The sequence below is a fragment of the Oryzias latipes genome, chromosome 22 (assembly GCF_002234675.1).
Source record: "Oryzias latipes chromosome 22, ASM223467v1".
Lineage (NCBI taxonomy): Eukaryota > Metazoa > Chordata > Actinopteri > Beloniformes > Adrianichthyidae > Oryzias > Oryzias latipes.
Genome location: NC_019880.2, coordinates 5,578,028 through 5,604,292, shown reverse-complemented (window position 1 = coordinate 5,604,292; position 26,265 = coordinate 5,578,028). Strand labels below are relative to the sequence as shown.

Sequence of the window (26,265 nt, the reverse complement as noted above, 5' to 3'; positions counted from 1 at the left end):
GAACATTTATAAGGAATAATGAGGCTTTTGGGGGGGTTGGGAGAGCGGGAAGATGCTGCCTGTGTGGGAAGATGTGACACGGTGGGACCAAGGTGATGGCGGCTTAGCCTTTAATGCATCGCAGTAATGCCTTGAAGCTGGGATGGATGTTAACATTTTCCCATTCCAGGAATTTTTCCCTGAAGCTTTGGTCAACGGTGTGCCCAAGATCTACTGAGAGCTCCTACTTTGGGCGGGCCACAAGTTCCCTGCCCCGCTCCATTCCGATGCATCCACTTGTTGACTAATAGATCCATGTACGCCTTTGTTTCCCTCATCTGAACAGGCGTCTGACTTAAAACTGTATAGCTGGATAGCTCCAATCTTGTTTTTGTATCACTGGTAATGTTAGGTTGGGCGTTTGGGTGACTGTAAGCTAGTGGTAGAGCAGTTAAACATATGCATGATGGGAAGTGGGGGCGGGCTTATTCTGCATGAACTGTTCTGCCCACAACTCAGAAGTGAATTTCTTGTGAACTACTGCCGCTCTGCAAAAAAATATTTTTTTGGGGGCAAAAACATCATAATCGTGATTTAAAAAAACAACAACAACAACAACGCTGGAAACGCCTTAAAATAGATCAAAAGAGGATCAGAGTGGGTTTTTAATGTTTAACTCCAAATTTTCCATCCTATCTATAATATTCCATTCCAATGATTGTTTTAGGCTTTAATTCCTTATTTCTAAAATAAAAAGGGGGCAGAAAAGGTTTCCCGTCGTGATATCCCATGATAAAAATGCCTATTTATGAGTTTATCTTTTAGCTTAAACGACTGGGTGACATTAACCTGAATTAAGGGACCACTTTCTGTCAGGCATTTCTGGTAAGACCCCCGTTGTGCCTTTTCCTGAACATGTGCACACGTTGCCCTGGGTGTGTGTTGTTTAACCAGAGCATATCCAGAGCTGAGGTCTGCTTCCACTTTTGCTGGCAGATGTCTGCTCTTTCAGATCTGGTTGTTCCTGCTCAAACTGATCAGCTGAGACTCTTAAGCACATTCCACTGACAGTCTTGCTGCTCTCGACCTATTTGACAAGACTTTTGCTATGAAAAGCCTCAGGGTTCTCCATCTGAGTGATGGCTGCCAAGCAGAGGTACCTGGATAAAACTTCCTTTTTTGAAACTTGCAGTTTATTTGACATTTCTTCAATGTTTTGTCTCTCCTTTCTGCTTCCTTGTTTGTCTCAGTTCAATGCCAGTTGAGCTACTTCTGGGTTCACAGCATCGCTACTCTGAGGGCTCACTGAGGTTTCCAGTGACCAGCCTCTCCTTAGACTGGGCACTTCTGCACTCTGGACTCTTTGATGTTAATGGAAATAGCTAGTTGAGAGAAATATGGTGGCCTGTGTTTACTTCAAGCCAGATGGCTCTAAACAAGCGGAGGGAGAAGACACAAATACATTTTTCTCTGAAGGGCTTAATTTGGTTGAGCTGCTCCGGACCGCCTGTTTGCTGCTTGTACCCAGAAGTGGTCGTGTCAGGAGCTTTTCTTAAACTGAAGTGCAATACCAAAGAACTGGACTGATGTGTTTGACAGTTGGCTGAAGACCCACGAAGACATTCTTTCACTTTAAAACTCTGTTTTATCAAACATGTTTTCTAAAATGAGTTTGTGTTCCTCACTCTTTTTGAAGATCTTTAGTTAAAAACCTTCTTCTGCCCACAGATTTACGAAATCTTCTCACCAATTTCAAGTGACTGAAGGTGCTAAATATGGTTGTCTGTTGTTGTGGGGCCCTTCATTACACCACTGAGCCCTTTATTTTCAGAGCCTTTTATCTGACTCATACCAAAATACAAGTTTTATGTTAGATGAATTATGTGATCCCTTTTTGATTTATGCATTTAAAAGAAAAAAAATAATAGTTGTTGTAATGCTTACAGAAATGACTTCATCTTTTAGTTTTAAGGTTCATAAAATACTTAAAAATCCTGGCAAATGCATCCAGATCTCTTTAGGTAAAACTTGATTTTAGCACAAACTTTAAATTTCTGATATGACTTGCTTTATGATTTTCCCCCCCCCCCCCATTCCATAATCACCCTTCCACCCCCCCACCCCCCCTCTAACATCCCTTTCTCTTCTTCCCTCCTTTTCTTTTCTGTCCGGTCATACAAAAAAAGTGTTATACATATAGTTCATATGAATAAAGTTTAGTATAATTTACAAAAGGGGTTTATTCAAATATGCATTTTCTGTGTCAGAAGATTCATAACCCCGCGTTGTAAAAGTAGAATATGTCCAACACAAGAGGCTTTCAGCTCTCATCTGTGTGACAGGACAAGTTAAAAAATAAATAAATAAATAAACAAACTTTGACAAAACTAAAGTAATTTCCATAAATCTAAATTAATGGAAGTGAAATAAGAGGCCATTTTTATGAGACATCACTGATTGGATGAAGACTTGAAGAAGAGGGAAACCAGAAGGATGTTTGCCTGAACCGTGGTAAAGATTTGATTAACCAATTACCAAACCTTTGCAGTGGCTGTGGCCAGAAGCATTTTGGTTTTTGTAATTTTGTTTCGATTTTTAAAACGTAATTTTTTTTATTGTTTGTTTTGTTTTTCAGTTGTGTTGATCTTCAATATGTTTTTGTGTTGAGTGATTTTTCATGGACTTCAGGGCCACCGTACTTTTAAATGGCTGCACTCAAAAGTTTTTAACAAGACTTTTGTCTGTCTTAAATATCACAGTTAAGAATTTGAGACTTAATTTGATACTTGGCCTAAATTTATTAGGATTTGAGTTTTGGGACTGGGTCAGGGAAAAACCTTTATTTGTTTGTTTTCTGTAGGAAAGCCCTAACAAGTTCCATTTAAGTATGTATTGAGCCTTCTTGTTTACTTTGATGTATCATAGAAACATCTTCTGACTTAAAGTAATTTCAGATTTAAGTAGTACTTCCTGAAAGTTGCTTGTGAAAATTTCTGTAACACTCCAAAAACCTGTGAAAAGTTAGGAAGTAATATTTTCAATTTCCTTTCCTGGAAAAAAACATCATTTTGTTTTAATCTAATTCTTTTCTTTATTTTTTATATCTAGTTCAGATGTAATTAAGTGTTTTATGTTTTTTTTTCACAATAAGAATAAAGCTGCTTTTAGAGAATAATATAGATGTCCTTCTTGATCTTATATTTTTAAACCATCATTTGTACTTAAGCTGGAGTTCCTCTGCACACATTTGCTCCATAAAGATCTTGTGCATGTCTTGGTTTTATCTCCAGAAAATAACATTTTACCCTTCAACATCAACTCAGAATAACCCCTTTCCATTTTTTCCCCATGTTATTTTAGTGTAATTGCCAGACTGGATGAGCTGGCTACCTCTTTTGTATTTTACACAGCATAACTTTCAGTGCATTTAAGACGTACAAAGCTCTAACAAGTCTCAGACTGTGGCGTCTTGAGTGACCAGCAGATTATTTTCCTTTTGCCTCTAATCAACCCTGCTTTAAGTTCTGCTGGACCTGCAGGTTCTGCTTTGTTCTGTCTTTGGGTGTTACGCTGGAGAGACTAATGATGTAAGGAAAATCTTATTACAAGGTTTTACCTGCACGACCTCGGGGCCGCTGTAAAACCTGTTCAGGAGGTGTATTTAGCATGCGCCTAATTCCGTGTTATGTCCCGCTGCATTTGGGAAACTGGTCACCATGGGAACAGACTCTCACTCCAGGTGTTGTGTGACGGAATGTGATCCCTCCGGGCACGGTTTTTGTGTGTGCTGCGCATCTTTGTGCTGCATACCTGCCTATTTTTCTTTTATTTGCTCATAATGTTCCTCATATAAAGTAGTTTTAGAAAACAAAAGAAGAGGGGCAGAGTTGGTTGGTTTGGCACAAGGTGGTTCAAACCTTGACTTCATTGTGCATGTGAGACGCAGAGAGGAAGTCCTGCCCAGCGCTCGCTCATGAACTCACTGCCCTCACAGAGTCGGGCATGAAGAGGCATATTCGGGAGGGAGGGAAGGAGGGAGACAGAAAAGGAGCTGAAATTTAAATAAGTAAAAATGTAAGAATGTGTATTAATGAGGATAGGCTGAGGGAAAAGTGATGGCGGATTGCGTGTCCAGTCGCGTCTGCCGTGCATTCCTGCAGAGGCCACTTCCTCTCTGCAATGACTCCGGCCACCTTTGCTGCTGCTGCTAGTTTGCCAGCTTGTCCAGTCGTTGCCATCAGTTTACCGTGCGAGGAGAAACAAAAAGTCCAGAGAATATGGTGCCTGTGTTGATCTGTCAGAAAGCCGTGGACGTGTGAGATTCACAGCTGTGTGGAGGAGAGTGCTTGCAGGATTTTTTTTTCCAGGTGAACAAAGAACGAAAGAACTTTTTTCTAGGGATGAAATTCTTGGCTCTCTTGATGCTCAGGGTGCAGCTGGAGAGCATCTTCCTCTCTGCACCTCTCCTCTTTACACTACATCTTCTACTTCTGTTTCAAGTCCCATTCAGATCCTCCCTTGATCTATTTTTAAAGTGTTCCGAGTGGTCTTTTAATTATGGTTGTGCTGTTTTTAGCCAAAGTATATAAAAAAACTTGTGTTGCTTTTTAGGACATTGTTTTTAGGGCAGCAATATGTTAGTAAATTCAGCTCTGAGTAAGCCTGTCTTCTTTTTCCCATCATCCCTTTGTTTACGCTCTCTGCTGCTAGCTTCCAGCCTCTCACACCCCCAACTCAATATTACTGGTGCAACCAGATTGGTGAGCAATATTGGAGCTATCAAGTCGTGCAGTTTTGAGCCAGATTCCACCTTAGGTGATGAAAACAAAGATGTACATGCGTCTAGTCTACGAGTGCATGCATCGATAAAAGAGTGGAGCAGGGAGCTTATGGCCTTTAGTTGTAGCTTTTACGTCACACCTACAAGCTTTTTCAAACTGCATTTTATTGTCGCGTCCTGATTCCCAACAATTTGGATGAAGAAATACTCAGAAAGGCAATTTAATATTATTTTTTTTTATATTTGTCCTCCATCATGAAAAAAAGCTACAAGAAGATGTTAAAAACATGATTTTCATTAAAGTGTCCTCAAACCATCGCTTTCATCACGTATACTGTTGGATGAATTCAAATGATTGCCTTTGGACTAAAAAGGAATGAACCTAACAGCTGGGCAAATAACACGTGATGCTTTACATCATGTGTATGGCTCTGAGGGAAGCCCCTCATTTTTTTCCTGCTCTCATCTGATTGGATGAGCTGGAGTGGAAGGGCTCGACCAGGGAGGACAAGGATTGATTGGAGATCACGGTATAGCTGCGGATGTACAGAAGTGTTTGTCACAATTCTTCACCCCATTTCTCTTCACAAAAACACAAAGCAGAGTTTATATGATCATCTAAGAATGCATATGTGAGTTTGTGCAATCTCACAACTTCCAGTTCTCTTCTCTTCTCTTCTCTTCTCTTCTCTTCTCTTCTCTTCTCTTCTCTTCTCTTCTCTTCTCTTCTCTTCTCTTCTCTTCTCTTCTCTTCTCTTCTCTTCTCTTCTCTTCTCTTCTCTTCGTGGTGGACACAGGCTTGCTGCTGTTCAGACTGTGACTCACTCTCCAGGAATGCCCCACATTCACATGTGGAAAGATGGGAGCTGAGAGAACGAGGGGGGGGGGACACAGCTGGCTGCAAACACGGGCACATCATGTGCATGTGGGGAGGGAAAAATTGGGCAAAAACAACCAAAGCTTTGCTGCTGCTTCACTGGGTCAGGATTTTTTTTGTTTTTTTTTGGCATCTTTAGGTTTGGAGGCAGTGATGGAAGAAGACAGGAGCAAAGTAAGGGCGGCAGGAAATGGTTCTGACTCAGTCTGTTTACACAGCAACAGCTGTTGCACTTTTTTGCTCTTTCTCTCTTGATGATTAGGGAATGGACATAATGAGTCACCAGTGTCTGGATTTTTTATGCAGACTTTATGCACGCTTGATTCTCTTTTGAGAGCTCAGAGGACATCAATCCTGATTTCTCCTGTCTGACCCAGAATTGTTCAAAGCCAAAAATACAGAAAAAAGCTTTTTGTTTGCGAGCTGCTGGTATCTGACTTTGTTTGAAATTGTTTGAGTCGGGGTGACCGTGATTCACTTCAGCGCACATTATCTAAAAAAATGTCGGGGTGTTCTGGAAGCGGGCTGTGTGCAGGTTCAACCCCTGCCTCTTCGGTGTCAGTGCGACACGCTGGGAGGTCATGCACATGGCAGCTGAGGTCGTCATGGTGACGGATAGAATCACAGAGGTGGGATCATTTGACCAAAAAACCCAAAACCAAAAAAACATATTGATTCATTAAATAAAGGACTTTGTTCTGCCAATAATACGTGAACATTTATCATTTACTGTAAAACAAACTCATCATATGTCTTCTTGTTTTTATGTGCTATAATTTTAATTTTTTTTACTTCAATATAGCTTTAGAGTTGGTTTTCATTTCTTATTAAGCTGTTAATTTTAAAATATTTCACTAGTGATAAAAAAACTCTTTAGGTTTGTTATTTAATTGCACATTATCAGATTGGGACTTTGGGAATCAAACTCAGAATTATAGTTATACTTAACTAAAACCAAAATAGTGTTTTTGCTATCTTTTTCCTAAACAGAAATGCCATAACTTTACTCATCAAAGTTTCAAGAACTCCATAAAATGCAATGTGATGATATGCATGTTTTTGCTTAATGGCTGCATGGTGGTGTAGTTATTAGCACTTGCCTGACAGTGAGAAGGGCCTGGTGTGAATCCCAGCTGGGTCCTTTTTGTATGGATTTTACACGTTCTCCCTATGCATGTGTGGATTTTCTCTGGGCTGTCCGGTTTCCTCCCACAGTCCTTTGTAGTTCGATCTGTGAGTCTGTCCCTTAGGTGTGAATAGGAGTGTGCAATCCAGCGATAGATTAGAGAAGTGTTCAGGGTGTAACCCACCTTCGCCCTGAAGTAAGTGGGGTAGACTCCTGCAACCCCCATGACCGTGGATGGATGGGCAACAGAACTGCATTTGAGTTTTCTGATTACTGATCTCTATCAAACTTTAAATTGGTGCGTCTTACAAACCATTTAGTCCATAGAATACATTTAAATGTTTCCTCCACCTGTTCCAGTGACGTGTGTCACGGCACTGGAACATGACGAAAGGTCACGGTGCCGGTTTTCTTCTTCACTTCAAACACGACCTTCTATAATCTCACCAAGATTCATAAACGTATCAGGTTGAAAAGATTTCACAGAACGATATTCTTCAAGGATGCCGATCAAAACAAACAAATCCAAGAATGTTGTGAAGTTATCATGCCTTGTTTCCCATCATGCCTTGCTGGACTTTGCTAAGTCATGTCTTTTGCTTGTTTCGTCTTTCAGAAATTTTGTTTGATAACTTCTGATGACTTTTATTCACTTCACTGGATCAAACTGCGTTGTTCCTGTAAATAAGGGAGATCATAGTTTACGTTTTTCTTTAAATATTAAAATGAGGAGCTCTATTGTTAGTAATTTAAAATGTGTTACTGAGATGGAATGTGACTGTGGGAAAACTGAAAGTTTCTGTAATGCGGTTTCATGATTTACTGTAGTAAATCCATCGAAAATCTATTTAAAGACACTTTATTGTGCAGAAAAAGGGTTTTGTAATTGTTTAACAAGGTATTTATGTTTGCATTGTTCTTGTTTTCTCAACCAAACTTATGAAGACTTTCCACTGTAAGGTTTTATCCTGAAAATGAGTAAATTAAAAATATGCAGCGTGAAGAGAGGCTGTCTGCATCACTTCTAAAGGCAGGTCGACACACCATGACTGCAACAGATCAACGATATCCCGGATTTTACTTTGGAAGAGTGTCTGGGAGAGTGCACGCTCCTGCCAGCTTGTGTGCAGCTGTTGGGGTGTGTGTTTGTACATGTTTGGAATCTGGAGAACAAAGCGCGGCTGGGCCCAGCGTCCCTCCAGACGTTACGTTGCTCACCTCTGGAGCGGGCCCAGCAGCAGAAGTAGGTCGGCCAACAGCGCTCCACCTCTGGGTGGAGGAAAACCGTTCAAGGATCTGGGATGGGGGGAAGTAGAAGCTGGCACCCGGGCTCCACGCCGGCCTCTTAACAGGTCAAGGCTCTTATTGGTGAAGGCAATTAATGGGTAAATCAGGCAGCAGATGAGAGATTCTTAATTTTTTTTACTGTTTTTGGGAAAAAAGATGGAAAAATGATGAATTTAGTTTAGAAAAATGATGAAAGAAATTAAAAAAAAATGTGAAAAAGATTTAAAAATGCAAACTTTTCAATTTCAAAGATGTAAACTTAAACTGCTAAGGCAGCTTTTGTCTGATCTCATAAAATTGTAATCGTAAAACAAACAAATGGGATTAATCCCTGTGGAAGAATAAGGAAAATAAGCTTTTTTCTTTTTCATTTTAAACTAGGATTGCAAGGTATAACGCGACTTTTTTCTAAATGTGGAAGTAAATGGACGTGTTTTCTTCTCAAAGGCAGCACATTTGAAAATGTCCACTGATGTTGGAATAAACCTGACCAAAAGAAACGGTTTGATTGTGTAAAAGAAGAAATAAAAAGTACACATATTCACATTCTTATTAAAACCTAGATTCGCCAAATATAAAGCCAAGTAAAATTAAGTAGTTTACTTGTTTTCTGGGCTGGATTTGGTAAAAAAAAAAAAAGAAAAATCAAATTAAAGCACCGATTTGATGAAAAGCATCCATGAAACTATGCATTTCTTAGCCCTAAAGGAGAAGATAAAACGGAAAAAAGAATAACAAAACATTTTTCAAACAAGCTCTTTTGGAATGGAATGCTGTATGTGACCCTTGGCTGAAGTTGGAAACAGACAACCCTGATTCAAGGCGTTCTGTTGTGCATCTTCAGTCCAAAGATGCTGATGTCAGCGACGTGTGAGCTCGTTGTACAGTAAACGGCTTCATCAGCTGTCATAAAAGATAACAGTTTGTAAGGCACATTTACGCAACTTAAAGCTTGAAGGCATGAAGTGGTTCATTCATCTCCAGGAATGTGTTTACACTCACCTGCACACTCGCACAAAACACAGTAAATGTGCGTTTGAAGCCCGCCTGATTGGGTACATGCACTCTGGTTCAAGTGTGACGCTGTTTCAGCTGTGTGTACATTCCTGCACATCAGTGCAGATGCATGAACTGGATCCTGCGTCATTCTGCAGAGTCGGTGTCAGGAGAGCAAAGGACTTGAGGCGGGGCGGCACAGGAAGCCTCGACTTCCTCCTCGATCAATGAGCCTCACCCTCCCCGGGGCAGAGCTGTCCGCCTGACTTGACTCAGTGGAGATGAACTGTAGGGCTGGGTGCTGCGTTCATGAAGTGCTACTCTAGCTTTTAGGCTTTAGCCCTCATTTCCTCCAAGAGCTATACATCTCCAGCGCTAAAGACACCTTCACATGAGCTGATGTGGACAGATCACTGTGGTTCCTCCGTGAGCTTCTGTTTTTTTTTTTTTTTTTTTTTGGGATTTGGCAGTAGGCCTTGTGCACAGAGTTGAGTGCATGAGTGTGTGTGTGGCAGAGGAAACTGTCGTGGGAGGGTCTCGCTGGTGCGGCTCCAAGGACAGATAACATTACCATGCTGATGCTTACATAACTTCCAGGCAACGCCACGTCACTACCAACCACAAACGTGCACAAATACCCATCCAGACTGAACTGTGGGCTTCGGGAGATTTTGACTGGTTGTGTTTTTCTTTCTGTGGGAATGATGGATGCTTTTTAAAACTCCCCCCAAAACATCAGATACTTAATTTCTGTGTTGGGAAATCCATCGGAGCTGCTAGTATGTAGGTCAGCTAACACGCTCCTCTGGTTTGAAAATTTGGCACAAACACGCACTCGTGCTTTCCCAGGAGGGTCTGCGTTTCCTCTCAATGTGGCGACCACATGTGCAGGGAATCGGGTTGGGGGGTGGGGGGTTGCGAAGCCGGAGGGAGAAACCCCAACACTCCGGCCTCGTGTGTGATGGAGCGCTGACACACTTTCAGCTCTCCAGGCCGATCCGTACATCTTGATGAGCGTGAGGTCACTTCTCTGCGTTTGATGTTTGGGGGGCCCTCACAGCTGTGTCTGACAGCTGTATCACAGGAAATATCTGATGAAACGTTGCATCAACTCCTCTGTCTGCACATCACTTTATGTGCGGGCAGCTGGACAGAATGACAAGTTGGTCCGACTTTTTTTTATTTTGTAATCTGTCACTTGCGAAAGCAGGTTTTGCTGCGTTTTTCAGGCTGTGTGGTAAAGCCTGAAACAGGATGTTTACTGTGGACCTGTGTATATTTCTTGTGTAAATCTTTACCAACAAAGATTTAAACTTTCTGAAGTGAGATTTAAACATTTTGTGTCCGTGTGAAAATTTGTTCTTGTGGGAAGACTCTTTTATTTGCCATCAGGGCTCAGGACATGACCCCTTTTTTAAACCTAAAGTTACTCTTTCATTCTGTTCATATTTGACTTTTTTAAACGTTTCCTCATAATTGAACATTATACATTTTTTCCCATAAAATTTGGACGGCTTATGTTCCCTTTTTCTGCTATGAAAAAATCTTAAAAAATGTCTCTATGGATAACTTTAATGTAAAGAAGCTAAAATTGTTTCTAAATTCAATCATATTGCTGCAACTCACTTGAGCAGAAAGATAAGCAAACTCTTGAAAAGGGAAAGCTATGCAGACACTGACACCTTGTTGTGGTTCTGCATGTGATGCTGTTGCTATGGTGACAAATGTTTGTTAAGATAGACTTTGCTGGACCATTTATTAACTCTTAATAATTCTAATTCCAGTAATTCTCTACTTTAGGTTAAAAGATTTTTCTTCATTATCGTCTAGTCACAGCAACGGCATAACAAATATTTTAAAACAAGAGTTTGTGATAATGGCTGAAGCATGAAGCTTCTTTTCTAGAAAAAAGTCTAAATTAAGCTCTTTTACATTATACTTACTATACTCATAAAAGAATAGGAGTAACAAGAAGTACCTAAATTATTTTTTTTAAATATACTGTAAAATATCAATGCAAACAATGTTTTCATAAACTTTTGGAGCCACTTCCTCATCTTCATTCGCGCTCTGTGTTGATCCCTCAGTTTCTTTTTCATATCAGTTGTTTCCTTCCCTGATTGCATTTAGCAAGCATGTCCGTGCAAACAAGGATTTGGGACAAAAACGAACTTCAAACACAACCGACAAAATTATAACTACTCAGTGTGACCACAGAATATCAAATAGGAGTACTCCAGCTTCATTCTCTGCTGCTGTTTGGTGTTCAACAAGTTGCACCCTAACCAGAGGAGTCCTCTTGGGAACTTTGTTCGTGGAAAGTGATGTGCAAAAAGGTCACAGCAGTTCTCTACACAGAACCTCCAGATTTCAGTGACGGGTTGTTGGCTCAAAATTGCTACTTGTTTATTTCTGGATCTCAGCTTGTAAATAAAGCAGATCCAGTGGCATGTAGATTTGAGCAGGACCTGACCTCACATCCGATCTTCCAAGCCGCCTCCTGCAGCAGTCGGAAGTGGAAGAAGCCACAGATGGAAGATGAGGGGAGAGGAGAAGGGGGAGTGCGTCGGTTTGTTGTGTTGTCTGGGATTCCGGGAGGATTAGACGGAGGAAGTCACGACTTTATTTGTGGCGCTCGGAGGGCGAAGACCAGCAGCTTTACCGCAATATGGAGCGGGGGACCACACTGACTTATTTGTACACGTGCACTCAGGCCCGCTCACACAATCGCAGCCTCTTCAGTGCACACTGACAAACGCCCGATTATCCAGAGCCTCCCTAAATGGACTCTAATATCGTATGACTGACAGAACCGTATGTGTGCGTGAAGGCGAAGGACAAAGAGTGTCTTGTGTTTTGGGGAGGGGTTCTTTAAGGAGGGGGTTTGGCCTGTTGGGTCCAGTTCTTGGGGCCAGGGATGGGGATGCTTACTGTGTGTTTGTGTGCGTGCAGAGGAATTCTGCTGTTTGCCGAGTGAGGAGCAGAGGCAGCAGAGACTGTCCAAACACACATCTGTTTGTCGAGAGTGTGCGAGAGGGAAAGTGTGCTGTGAGCAGGGATGGAAAGAAGGTTAGAGGAGCTGTGTGTGTGTGTGTGTTCTCCATATGCTATGACCTTCTACTCAATGAGCACTTTCATATCCACTCTGAGACTCCACAGTGGGGAGCAGACGGCACTGAAAGAGGCCTGTCTGCCTACCTGTGACCTCCTCACTGCCCGCTCTGTAGACTTTACTGAGGTTGTGTTTGAGGGTGCCTTTGTGTGTGTTTACTGTTACCTGTTTGTTGGGCTCCGGAAAAGGCTGGTGTGTGTCACACAAAATAGCTGGAAAGAGGTGAGGAGCGCAGTTAGGAGTAAGTGTGGAAAGGATGAATTAGGAGGGACAGAGTGAGTAATATTCGAAATAAAAAAGGGAGTGAAGCATTTTCGTAATGGCTGATGGGAGGAAAAAATAGGAGGTTCGTTCTGGGAAATGAGATGAAAAGATGGAGCCAAGCAAGGTGGAGGAACTGATGAAGACGCACTCTGCAAACGACAAACGCCTTTTTTATTGTTAAAAAGGTAGTTTAAAAACTTGCAGCAAAACCATTAGGATTCAATATGTTCAAAAATCAGTGTGAAATTCCTCCATTTCTTCGGAAAATGTCTGGCATAATTGAAGCTGTCAGCACAGACAGAAAATATTAGGCTGTGTTTATGCTTGGATGTGTGTTTGCAGTTAGCCCAGGCCTCTGTGTGTGTGTAAGTGTGATTTATTCGAGGCCAGGTCTACTTCCAGAAGTCCCAAAGGGGTCCCCAATGACTTTAGCAGCCGCAGACCTCCATCGCAGAGACGGAGGAAGAGAGGGATTTGGAAGAAGGAGATATGGACAGTGGAAAAGTCAACATCATTTTGAGACTGCTAATTCTATTTAGGATCTCTTGCTTCTGCATTCGGTGCTCATGTCAGACTCAAAACGACCAGGAGGCATTTACAGGGTACCAACATTTGTGACGTTCTTTTTTTTCCCTCTTAATTCTTTCTGAGGGCATGCAGGCGGTTTTAAGGAGATTTTATAAGTTGATGTTAAAACTGAGTTTATGGTGCTCTTGATCCTGACTTGACCTGCAGCAAATCATACTGTATTTTCCTGCCTCTGTCATGCGCCTGTACATTAACGTTATATCCTCTGAATGGGAAGTTTTGTTGAGGAATTTCTCTCATTTTTTTCCAGGTCCTGCTGAGGTTCCCATGATGTCTCCAAATGGGTCAATCCCCCCCATCCATGTTCCCCCAGGGTACATTTCACAGGTTAGTGTTTGTGCTAGAAGTCCTTCGTCTGATCACATCATTTCTGAAGGAAGTAAAACTTCTCTATTGGAAGGGAAAAAAAACAGGTTTTTACATTTCTCAGTTTGTTTAAGCTGCTTTATTTTCTGCAAGAGCTCTCCTTTGGGATATCTTATTATTGCTTCAGTTCATTGAGGCTGCTCATCGTCTTGTATCACTCCGTCTGGGTTTCTTCTCGTCAACAGATGTCTGAAAATCTTTGAACTGTAGTTAAAACCAACATACAGGGGTTGTAAACAGCATTTCAAATCATTCATTCATTTTCGTATAGAAGTCACTTATTTCTCCTTGATTTCAGTATTTTTTCCTGCAGATTGTAACTTGGAGTCTGAAAGGTGCCTCTCAAGTTGTTGAAGCCGTTTCCATGGTTACTAATGAAATGGAGATTGACGAAGCGGTATCTGAAAGTAACGCACAAGGCTCCTAAAGGTTTTCTTGCATCTATAAGATGGTTGAACATGGAAATTAGTCTATCCATTCATCCATCCAAAAAAGCCACAGTTTTCAAACTGTCTGAACTATGTGAAAACCATCCTCCCCCCATTCAAAAGCAGAAATGAGTTAGTTTTCTTTGGGGGGGAAGGAGCAAAAAATGAAGTCTGTCCTGGTCAAAGCGTTACATAATTGAGCAGAACACAAAACGTCTGCAAAGTCTTCTCCTCCCAATGCAGCACACGTCAAAGGGTCCATAAATCAGAGAGGAAGGAGCCGCACATTTATTGCTATGGGGGAGGGGGGCAACTCCAGACCTTCAAGGCCACCGTCCAACTTGCTTGACCCACTTACTGTTTATTACCTGGGTCAGGTGTTTCCAGGTACTCATGTTTATGCTTCTTGAAAAGAAGAAAAACAGCAAATCTTGTCTTTAAAGTGTTTTTCAGCATTTCAGTGAACTGCTGTTCCAATTTACTGAATTGTTAGTTGGGTAAGTTTATAAAAAAAAGAAAGAGGAACCCCCATCCACTCCCATGTGGGGACTTTTTCACATCATTTTACAGATGATCAAACCTAAGGACAAAGATTTATCTCTTTCAACGTGGCAGAAATCTTAACTGAACCATTAAAGACAGTTTAAAGAGCAGATTCTGACACACTGTCATTCAAAGTTTTTAATGAATACCACTCTCAAACAAGAAGTGACTTGGGAAAAATTAAGGCAAACTATTTGTTTGGTGTAGCTCACTGAAAGGATCTCGAAAAAATTTGACAGAAGTTGGTTTGTCGTCTGTTGAAGAATGCATCTCACATTAGTTTTCATTTGGTTTGAAATCAAATGTTGAGAAATTTCTGAATGACTTATTTGGTAACAATTTTTTGATAGAATGGCTTTTACTTTGAAAGCCTTTCAGACAGGCGTGTCCAAAGTCCGGCCCGTGGGCCAAATGCGGGCCAGATTTCTTCTGGCCAGCAGGCTCCTGCCAAAGTATCAATAATATTTAGCGCCCAGCACTTTCTGAACTATGATTTCTTGATTGTGATTGGCTTATGTTATAAGCTGTTGCAAACCTGTGGCAACTTGACTTTTAGAGTCTTTAGGGCCAAACGAGAAAAAGAGATTTGTGAACTTAGATTGACAAAGTATTTTTCCAGAAAATTTCTTCATTGCATCTTTATTCTTCAAATAAAAAAATTCCCAGTAACTTTAGTAAAAATGTATTTAGATATATTTTTGTTATATGTGAAGAGATGAAAAGTATCTCATTAAAAAAACGTATTTATTATATAGTTCATTTGCATTTAATGGTATTAAGGGAGTTCCTAGAATGCAGGTTGCTGGGCCTTTGCAGTAAATTTGGACACTCCTGCTTTAGGAAGACTTTAGGATACCAGTCAGTTCCTGTTTGGGTGAAACCTAACTGGCCATAAGGTAGACATTATGCAAATGCTGTACACGGTGATGTAATTAGGAAAGGTAAGGAAAACATGGGCTTCAAATGAGGCATTTAGACATCTCAGAGAAGCGTCTTCTAAGGGACAAAATAACTCCCTCTGCTATAGACTTTTGTTTTTTTTCATCTCTGCGGACAATTTGCATCGACCAAAAGCTGAATAACATGTTGAAGGAAAGGCACAAATCCAGCAGATCTAAATGACCTCTAACGGGGAATGTTTCAACATAGCTTTCGCAGACTAAGCCCGTCTTTCAAGGACTTAGGGATTCTTGGTTTGATCATTTTTTTAAAGAACAAACGCCAGAAATAGAACTGGTGGTCATTGTTAAAGATTGGGAAGTATTAGACACTGAAGGAGGGCATTCTGTAGAAAGCTTTGCTCCGACCACACGTTAAGTATGTGCCAGACATTCCACCTTTCCTTTCAGTTGTAGTTAATAAAAACAAGTATCCAGCCTCCCGCCACATCTGCGCCCAACAGGAATGTGCTGATTTGTGGTGTTAAGGCCATTCGTTTTCTTTCCTGTATGAATTTGTGCCTGTGTTCTCCCTTGAATGCCCCCAGAATGGGGGGAAAAAGAGAAGGAATCAATAGACCGTCCTCACAAACATTTGTGGTGAGCGGCTTGTGGTATTGTGTTCCTACGGCTATGAAAGTCAGGTCATTGGCTGCCTGTGTTTGTCTGTGTGTGGGTGTGTGTTAGTCGGGAATCGGCCAAGTATGAGCGGGAGGTACTGTCACTCTTACATAAACAAGGCGGATGGGGGAGACGGGCCTTCGCTGGACAGCTTTCAGGGGGTGTGAATGTTGGAAGCGATGGGGAAAAATCTGTGCGATTGGCCAGAATGGATAGATTTTTAGTATGTGTCAAGGTTTTCCTGTTTGTGGGTGTCCTGTGCTTATATTCAAGTCAATTCCTTGCCAATAAAACGTACATGTAGAGCTGGTATGTAGGCCAGCTCCACATGTCCTCCCACAGGGACTTTGCCCTTATCTTCCTGTAAACACTCTGTTTTTCCCCTCTTCAGCAGAGGAGGGGATGAGGGGGAGACGAGGGCCTCCTCTTCATCCGCCTTCTCCTAACGCCCCCCTTCTCTTGAATTTCTCCCTCGGATTAGTTCTGTAACCTTCTTTGTCCCCTCCTGGCGGCCCTGCGCACCCTCACTCCTTTCTTTTCTCTGTCTGGTGTGTTTTGACAGTGCGCTGCTTCTCAGTTTGTGTTGGGGCGTTTGGGGTGGTGTTATGTGGCCTGTTTCTGACAGTGTGGATGTTGTTGTTAGGGACCAAGGATTGCTTCCCCTCTCTGCAGGGAGTGTGTGTTTGCTCTCTCCTTGGAATGCGCGCCTGTGAAAGTGTCTGAATAGCTGGAATGTGTGTGTGAATGTGTGTCCCCCCCAGTTCCTCATTGTGAAAGTTATTATATGTATTGAAACTTTAGTCATGCGAGGCATTTGCTTCTATTGACAAGAACATTACTTGGTTTCAACACTTTGAGAGAACCCATTACTATCTCCTTATCCTTTGTCAAGGTGTTGGATAATTCCTGAAAATAATTGCTTTATCACAGGTCCTACTATACACAAAAACTCATAAAAAAAGAGAGCAAAAAAAAGATAAGAAACTTAGCATTTATCATTAAATTAGGCAGTATTACAATCTGGTCAGTTCAATATTAAGCCGAATCCGAATACTTCCCCTACCTCTACGGCTTCAGCCTACCACACCAATTGTAGGGGCATTTGGAGGAGTAGGGTTGTCCGAAATAGTTTTTTTTTAGGGCTAACTCTCACGGCGGCGGGATGCAGTGCTGTCTCCTGCTAGGGTGTTACGCGTTATCCGTTTTCTTTGCGTGGGTATTATCTGTTGCACACATGTGTAAATTTAAATTTAAGTAATGACTTTTTGTTTTAGCATGACCTTTTTAAGTTATAAAACCAATGTTTTTACGTAGTATAGCTGAATAATACGAATCACATTACTAACATTAGTTAATGCATAATTAAGCATTAACTAGCTGTTAATTAAGTGTTGATTGCCACTTTTAGCCATTACTTTGCATTATTAAGTGTATTACTGAGGGATATTTTTCTAAGCAAAATCTAAAGTTTATTGTTTAACCTCACTTAATGCATTGAAAGCATTGAGTAAAGAATAATTGCTCAGGCTACAATATGGTTCCAATGATCAATTCATAATTATTAAATAAGGTAATTAATGCTTAAGTAATGCCTATTAGGCTTTTCAGCATTAATTAAGAATTAGGTCATCCTAAAAACACAACATAGTAAAAATGATTACTTTAGACATTAAGACTCTACAAACACATTAACATGTAGTTATTGCATACTTAATGGTAAGCAGTTGTATAAGACAGCTTGTAATAAATTCTTAATGCATTATGTAAGTATGAATATTAAACACGAGCGGCTGTGGTAAAGCGGTAGGGCGGTCGACCCATGATCGTAAGATTGCAGGTTCGATTCCCGCCTTGCACGCCCATGTTTCGAAGGGTCCTTGGGCAAGACACTGAACCCCACCTTGCCTCTGGTGGGAGGTTGGCGCCAGTGTTCGGCAGCGGAGCCGCCATCAGTGTGTGAATGTGTGTGTGCATGGGTGAATGGGACTATGACTGTAAAGCACTTTGGGCCTTCGAAAGAGGGTTGAAAGCGCTATATAAGTATACGCCATTTACCATTTAACATTTACCAAACATTAGTTATCTGCTAACTAAAGCATGTAGTAATACACTTAGTAATGGAAAGTAATGCATAAAAGTTCTACTTTTTTTAATAGTTTATTAATGCTTCATTATGAATTAACAAATATTACTGAAGAAACCCGCTTTGTATAATGTTACCAACCTTTTTGTGGTATCCCGAATTACTCGAATGCAAATTTTAGCTATTAAAAAAAACCACATTGAAAATAAGATACTAACCATCCCTCCCCGCACAGTTGTCTTGAATAAATATGATAAATGATTACCGGTAAATGTAAAGTTGAACATTTTAACAGGAGCTGACAAGAAATTGTTCTAATTTGAAACCAGATTGGCCTTCTCATTCAAATGAATGGGAAGCTGTGTCCAAACATTTGGTCTGTACTGTAAATATATAAATATTAGTCAAATGGTAAAGTAATAATTTCTTGTTGTTGTATAGCAATAAAAATGTAGCGTCCCGATTATTTTTTGTTAATGTGTCTGTTAGTTGTGTAGAAGTGTGTTTGTTGCTCAGTTTCTCCTGAGTTGTTCACAGAGTGAACTTGTGGTGAACTTGTTGCAGTGCTTCACAGATGACGAGCTCTCCAAAAGCTTTCACCTCACCTCGTTTGGTGTTTTTAATGCCTTCAAAAAGACTGACGGAAAATTGTTCTTTCTTCCTGTCTACTTTTAAATGATTTCCATTAATTACCGGTACACAGAAATGTTTTTTTAAAGCAGTGAAGAGTTTGTTTGTATTTTTCACATAATGAAACTTTTCCACAATTTGTTGCTTTGGAACTGGTAAAGACCCAAAAATATTTAGAACATGCTAACATTTTAGGACTCACAGGAATGCCTCCATAAAGACAACATTCTTTATTTCAGTTTTCATGGGTTTTGTAATTTGTTCCTGCCCACAGGTGCTGGAGGATACCGCGGGGGTCCGTCGAGTGGTGGTGACCCCTCAGTCTCCAGAGTGCTACCCCCCTTCATACTCCCCAGCTCTGTCCCCTACACACCATTTGCCCCCTTATTTGGCTCACCCCCACTTCATCCCCAACTCTCATTCCTTCTACCCTGTAAGCCCAGGGGAGCTGCCTCCCCACCAGTACTACCAGCACCACCTTCCCCCCATGTATGGCGACCCAGGTAACCAATCTGTCTACTAAAAGGGTTTTTCTTAAGGGTTTTGAAACATAAAACTTGGAAAAATAAAACCTATCATCTTCTCTTTAAGAAATCATCTCAGTTTATGGGATGTCGAGCTACATAAGCACAGAAGAGACGTACAGTAAGCCGCAGCCTAAAAAGATCAAGGAACCACGGCAGCTGGAGCCACAGAACCGGCTCAATTCTCTGCCCTCCACTCTGTATAAGGGCAGCATGGGACCGGCGCACAATGGATACAGGTGAATGTTTTTAGAAAGATTAAAATAACATATGCCAACTCAATATAGATGTGAATGTAATTTACCTGTCAATTAAAAAAAAAGGGCATTTTGATTTCTAAACTTTTAAACATTTGTTTAAATGAAAGAAAGCTATCCAACTTTCATTTTTCTTTGCCCTCCTTTGTGTTAATCAAGTCATTTTTTATTCGTGATTCCTTTTGTGATGCAGCAACAAAACGCACGCCTCGTCACTCGGGTCAGTGGGGTCAGGGAGTGGAGTCAGCAGTCCAGGGGGCAAGAAACCAGAGAGACGACTCCGCTGCAGCCCCAGAAACAATGAGCCAGAGACACACACACAAGGTAGAACACACCAACACAATGGCGTCTGTTTCCAACCTGTGCATTGCTGTAGTGCTGTGTGCGGTGAAATCACCACTTCTCTCTCCCTGGAAGAGTCACCTGTCGTCCTGCTGTCTTTGTATCTGCCTTTATTCTCATTACCCTCGGTGCCCCCTCTGCATTTAGGCCCCATGACGGGAACATGTTGCCCCTTTCTTTCTCCGCCCACAAAAAAAAAAAGAAAAAAAAAAAGAAAGATTGGATGAAAAATGAATGCAGCCTCACTGGAGTGAGGAGATCATAAAAGCGGCAGGATCTGGATGGACGGGTTGAGGTGGGATGGTGGGGAAGGGGCTAAGAGGGGTTGTCTGGGTAACCACATAGTTGAATCCGTCCCTGAGCGCTATCGTTTTACCCCCACTACAATACCAGCCTTGTTGGTGAAGGCTGAGCCATAGAGTGGGGGGGTTGGGGTGAGAGCGATAGGTGAAGAGGGGGGGGGGTTACATACCTTTAGAGTCCAACAGAGTATGAGGGAAACCTTTGAGGTCTGCGATTTAAACAGCGCGGCTCAGCCTTATCGCTCGCACAGACAGACACAGGACCCTGAGGTGTCCCGGCCCACATGCACCTGGTTACATGGCGCACCTGGCTCATGTGCTCGCACACATGTAACCTCTAGAGATGCATGCGTTTATGGACGCCATCATTTTGACTGTCAAGCTCTTCTTAAAATTTAACGTCACCGTAAAAGGATGATTTAATCCTTTTCAGTTGGGTGTCGGATCACAGGAAGGTTCCAGCTGAGTCGGGCGGGTGCAGATCTTTCCTGCAGTTTATGACCTCCGATTCTTTTATCAGAAAAACACAAAGAAGTCAGACTTGTCCCACCTTCCAGGAGATTTTTAAGCTTTATTATGTGGGACAAATAAAAATGGCTAAAGCACTTAATTTGATTTAATATCGAGTCATATTTACCACTTGCTGTTTGACCAGAATTCTTTTGCAAAATCTCATTTTTTATTGTAACTGTTGCTGTTTGAACTTCGTGAAAGAAATTGGGTAAAATCTCTCATTTTTTTCAAAGTAAAATTGTAATTTAAAATTAAACACATATTAATAAAAAAACTTGTTGGGTGCATTAAAAATTTGAGTAGCTGTAAAATCAGTTGTTCATTAAATTTCATGCAGGGCAGTGTTGGAGTGAATAAAAGGGTTTGTGCAATGAAAGCAATCACATATTCAATCTAAGTGTCAAGCTTTTTATCCTTGATATTTTTAGTAATGTTTTTTTTTAATGCTTTTAATTTACGCTCAAGTTTCAGACATTTTTTCCCTTCACAGTTTAGTCTTAAAATGAAATTTAAGCTTAGGCACTTGAGCTTCCTGCTGTTGATTTATGCTTCTGTAAAGGTTTTGGAATAGCAGGGATTCCCCTCAAACATACATTATCACAGAAGTGTTGACTCCACTCATCTATTGAAGAAAAAAGTCGACAAGAAAGACTGAAAAAAACATGAAACTGACAAAAGTAAAACTAACTAAGGATTTTATGAAAATAAAACCCCAATAAAAATCAGAAATATAAAACCTAAATAAATATTTTATGTACAATTCCTAACAAATGAGGGACTCTTAATGGAGGAAACGTTTTTCATTTCAATTAAAAGATAATTATTTACAGGATCCTTCAAAAATTGTTGACATCCATCATGGCAACTTTTAGGAATTTCCCTATAAATCCTAAAAAGTGATTTTACTACTTTATTTCCCAAAGCTCATGCAGCTAAGACACCAAACGTTATTGTGTTTAAATTAAAAACATTATTTTGACTAAGATATTGGGACGACACTAACTTAAACTTCAAGTAGTGAATAGTGACTATTAATTAGAAGTTTACACTTTGTTATCTTTTTATTTAGCTTTTGACAGTATTTTTTTTCTACCTCAAAGGAAGCTTTGCAGTCTGTTTTTGTGCTGTGTTGCCAAAAAATATCTTATTTTGACTAGAAAGGTGAGTTCTAATAATGAAAGGAATTTTAGTTTTTGCTGAAAAGGCAAATATTTAGACGTTCTGTGGTTGCCCTGACAAAAAAATATGACTTGGAGACAGACGGTTCTGTACTCAGAAGGAATCTGAGCAAGCTCTTGCTACACACAGACCCACTTACCGGTAGCTTACATAAGAAAGTAAAAAAGCCACTTTTCCCTGTCATTGTGCTGGTTTTATGCTGGAGCTTCTTTCAGCTAACTCTGTGGCTCACCGGACTGACAGAAACATGTTAGCTTTTCCCTGGGAGTTTATTCTGGTCTGTCAGGGTCTCTGTACAGTGCTGGAGATCCAGCTGAATCAGCTGGATGCAGCACAACATGAACGTGCACACATGCATGCAAACACCCCATGACGGGGCTTCCCGTAAAACATTCTGAGAACGAGGGTCCAAAGGATAGAGGGCAAACGGAGCCAAGCGGGGGCTGGAATGTGTGATTGGAGGGACTGAAGCAGAAGTCCTGCACCACCTGAAGAGCCAGGGAAGGAAAGACAGTGCAAACATTAAAAACTAAAGTTGCTTTTTGGCTTGGCACATCTAAGCACGGTCCAGTCTAGAATACCACACACACACGGAGCCGCCCACGCCATGCCCTTGATGCCCTTTCCCCTGTGTGTGTGTGTGCGGTTTTTTCCCAAATGCCAAAAGACAGCAGACTGACTTGGAACAGTGTCCGTTCTCCAGCAAAGCCAGCTCAACTGGCCATTTTCCCCCGAATGGAGCATTTTTGCTGAGCAGAAACAGATGTGGGCTGCGTCCTCTCCGTTCTCCCATCTTGACTCTACATCATGCCACCACAGGTCCTGACTCTCACTGAAAAACTGGATCGTCAGCAGAAACAGACGGATCAGCTCCTCTCAGCCCATCCATCTTAGCTTCAGAGCCAAGTGCTGTAAAATCTGGCGAAACCTGGTGTGCGCCGTGACTTCCATGTCCGCTGTGCTGCCTTTTATCAAACATTTCGTACTTTGATTACTCGATCAGCAATGTCCAGCCGTTGTGTAGCTGAACAGATTAACCTTTTAAAATCGGACACCTAAATAACACACGCTGTATGACATGCCGTAAAGGCAATCGGCTAAATCTGTTGCAAAGAAAAGCAGCTTTTAATATCGGCTTTGCACCGATATGCAGCAACTTATGAACGTAATGTTGCGTAACGGCTTTAAGCTGCTTGTCTCCATGACAGATTTAGCTGATAGATTGTGTAAATGATTGTGTAGATACTTCATTACTGTAAAGTGTTGTATATCAGCGCAGAGCTGCTTTTCTGTGCTTCAGAATCCTCTGGAGTTACATCAATTGCGTAAACGGTTGAAGAGTTACGGTAGTCGACAGAATGTCAACACTGGAGCTGAAGCGCTGCTGTTAAAGGGTTAAATTTATTTTGTATTTTTCATAGCATGGTCCGAGAGTAGCACCAGAACTTCTTAGATTTGACCAAAAAGCTGTTTTCTTTATTGACACTATTTCTATTTATTAGAATTGTTACAAATATAAATTAATATTTAGTTCAAATGGTGATCAAATTCATGTGACTTAGACTTGCAATTTACACTGAAGACCACAAATTGGTCAGCATTTAATTCTAATTTTAGACTAATTTTTGAATATTTCCTGTGCCAGTCCAGTTCAGCTTCAGTTGAAATATGGCCAAACTGTGAAATTACTAGAATATTTAAAAACATGATTATAAATGTAACTTTTTCGGGCCACAAATCATATGAACTTTTTACTGTAGCTGTTTTTCAATCAGCTGCAACTCTTTTCATATTTTGCTTAGTGTGACATCATCTATTTGGATTTTCATTGTGAGTTTGCTGAGCGGAGTGGTGACTCAGCTTTAGCAACCATCAGTCTCCTCTTTCTCCTCCTCCTGCTGTGTTTGTAGTAACAGGCCTGAAAATGTGTGAACACAGTCTCTCGCCTGCCTTACTGAGCTCTTCTTGTGAAGCGCCATTGCGATTGCTCCTCCCACATCCTCCCACACATTACCTCCTTTCCCGCCAACCCAAATACGGCCATCTTTGTTGGTGCAAGATAGTGAGCCTGGTGGAAGATGGCGATCAAAAGGGTAAAAATGTTAAACTAAAAAGGGGAAAAAAAACCTCAAAGTTGGGAAGTGCAAAAGGAGCATGTGCAGAAAACAAACGGAGAACAAGGGGTGGGTTTACCGGCAGAGGAATGTCTTTCCTGCTGATATCGCGTAACGGGGCCAGTGGGATTAGTGAGGTTGTTCCCGGCAGTCACAGTTGCACCACCGAAATTTCCCATCCTGGTAAAGGAATCTTTCCATTGAAGCAGTAACCTCAACACATGATGAAGCTCCAGCACGAACTGGTCAACGTCAAACAGAGAAGAGAAACTAGGCTTTGTCCTTTCAGCAGTTTCTGTGAATTACCAGCATGACCTGCCTGTAGCTCAAGTTGTTTAGAAAAAAAAACTATAACTTTGTAAGAGTTTAAATTGCTCTAAATTGTTAATTAAGAGTAAGCAAAAAAACAACACCATTTATCTCAGTTTACTTTCTAAAAATAGTGTGAAATGTAAGGATATTCAAAGAATCAGATATAAAATAAAATGTAAATCTACATTTAAACTACTTGGTGCAACTATCACCAAACAAAAACCACAACATGCTATGGCTATTCTTATGCTCAGCTATTGTTACAGCTTCAAAGCTGCAGCAGAAAAGGGCTTTAATTTTTTAAATTTTTATTTCTTTCAAAATATACCCTAAGCATTTGTTGCAGTTTTAATGTGTCCTCAAACACAAAATTTGGACTTCTTGTTAAATGGATAGATATGACATAGAAATAATTAAAAACATCAGCAGTTTATATGAAACCATGTTTTTTAAACCTTGCATTCTTTTCCCCGTATGGCTGTTATGGCTTCAGTCGGCCTCTAGATGTCCTCGTTTTTTCTCAGTTTAACTGAAACCTTGACGTGTTAAATTTTCAAGCAAATTCTGCAGAACAATGTGAGATTTTAGCAACCTACAAAAAAATGTCGATTTCTATTAATTTTTTTATTGCTGACAAGTTGAAGTACTGCCCTTTGAGTTTTGTTTTTTTTTCGTTTGCGGAGAACTTTTCTTGGGGATAAATTTCCCATTGCCCATGCTAGCAGCAGTAATTGGAATTCACTGTAGTTAAAGTACAAAACAGTCTTTCATTTAATGTGTGTTTTAGTATTTATAACATAAAAAAGGCCTATCCAGCTAAAGATACGACCCACATAATTGCATAACATATGGAATTTATTGGAAAATACAAGGTTTTTGTTGATCAGTATTAAAGGCCATAAAATATTTAGGACTCATTACTAAATACTTGCTAGTAAAAATATGCAAGTAACAAATACAACAAAAAACTGTGAATCGACTAAACTTATCTTTTATAATTAAAGGACATCTAAGGCAGAGGAAACTCGTTTTAATCTTTCTTTTTTTTTTTTTACTAAGATTTGACTGTAAACACTATAATAATGTAAGTATGACAACTTCGTTTTATGTCGTCTCATTTACTGACGCTGTTTGTCTTCTTTTTCTCTCTGCTGAACGGCGCTTGTCTCTTTCTCCATCTGCCTTTTCTGCTCTTGGTTTTGGCCTCCACAGCACCTGCCAATCTGCTTTCACTCTTGAGACTTTTTTTTGTTTTTTTTGGATTTTGGATGAACAGGGTTGAAGGGGGTCAGGGTTTAAAAAAACTTCATCCACATAATTTCTCAACATCTCTGATCCGCAGCAAAAAAGAAAGAAAAAGAAATGACTTTTACACTATTTTCACAGGTTTTGGCACCTGCTTTTAAGATGTATTTTTTTCTGTTTGAGTGGGGCTGCAGTCCTTAAGGTCTTCGCATCACTGTCTTTTTATGAAACCATGACAACTACACTGCAAAAAACTCAATCTTAAGAAAGTAAAACGATTGTTGTTTCAAGAAAAAATGTATTTTGTTTTCTGTCATGCAGGAAAAATAATGTCATCAAGAAAGTTTTTAATTGCAAAATAATCTTAGTTTGAGAAAAACTAAGATTATTCTCTCAGGAACTAGAATTCTTTTTTAAATGAGACAATTTTTATTTTTCACCCCATTAGCATTTTTTATTTGTTTTTTTTAAAGAAAATCTTCTAATGTGGTAAGAATTGTTTTATGTATCTCTAAGAAGGCTGTTTTTGCAGTGTAATTATTGAGAACATTGATGATTTGAAATATTAAACCTTATATTAATCTGTTTAAGGCTTAATAGCTACTTGAAGAAAACTTACCTCAATTTTGCGATAAAGGTATAAAAGCTGGATATGGCAAGAACTAATAATAGCATAGTTGTCATTCAGGAATTACTTTATTTTTCTTCTTTTTAAAATTTGATTCCTCTCCATTAAATCCTCAATTTTCTCATTTAGCGTCTTTTTCTACAGTTCTTTGCCAGGATTGCCCCCCACCACACACTCACTCACCCACCCACCCCTTTTCCTTAATCCCCCTACCAACAATCCAGACCCTGT

The 26,265-nt window shown here is 40.5% G+C and overlaps 1 protein-coding gene across 3 annotated transcripts in view; it reads left to right on the top strand.

Annotated features, from left to right (window-relative positions):
- The window catches only part of fndc3b (fibronectin type III domain containing 3B), a 100,454-nt gene that overhangs the window by 36,330 nt on the left and 37,859 nt on the right, over positions 1-26,265 (top strand). For all 3 annotated transcript variants that reach the window (XM_004082165.4, XM_020713392.2, XM_011490172.2), the window contains exons 4-7: positions 13,260-13,336; positions 18,893-19,121; positions 19,210-19,381; positions 19,593-19,723. In XM_004082165.4, coding sequence (XP_004082213.1) covers positions 13,260-13,336; positions 18,893-19,121; positions 19,210-19,381; positions 19,593-19,723 — 609 coding nt within the window. The remainder of the gene's footprint in view (positions 1-13,259; positions 13,337-18,892; positions 19,122-19,209; positions 19,382-19,592; positions 19,724-26,265) is intronic.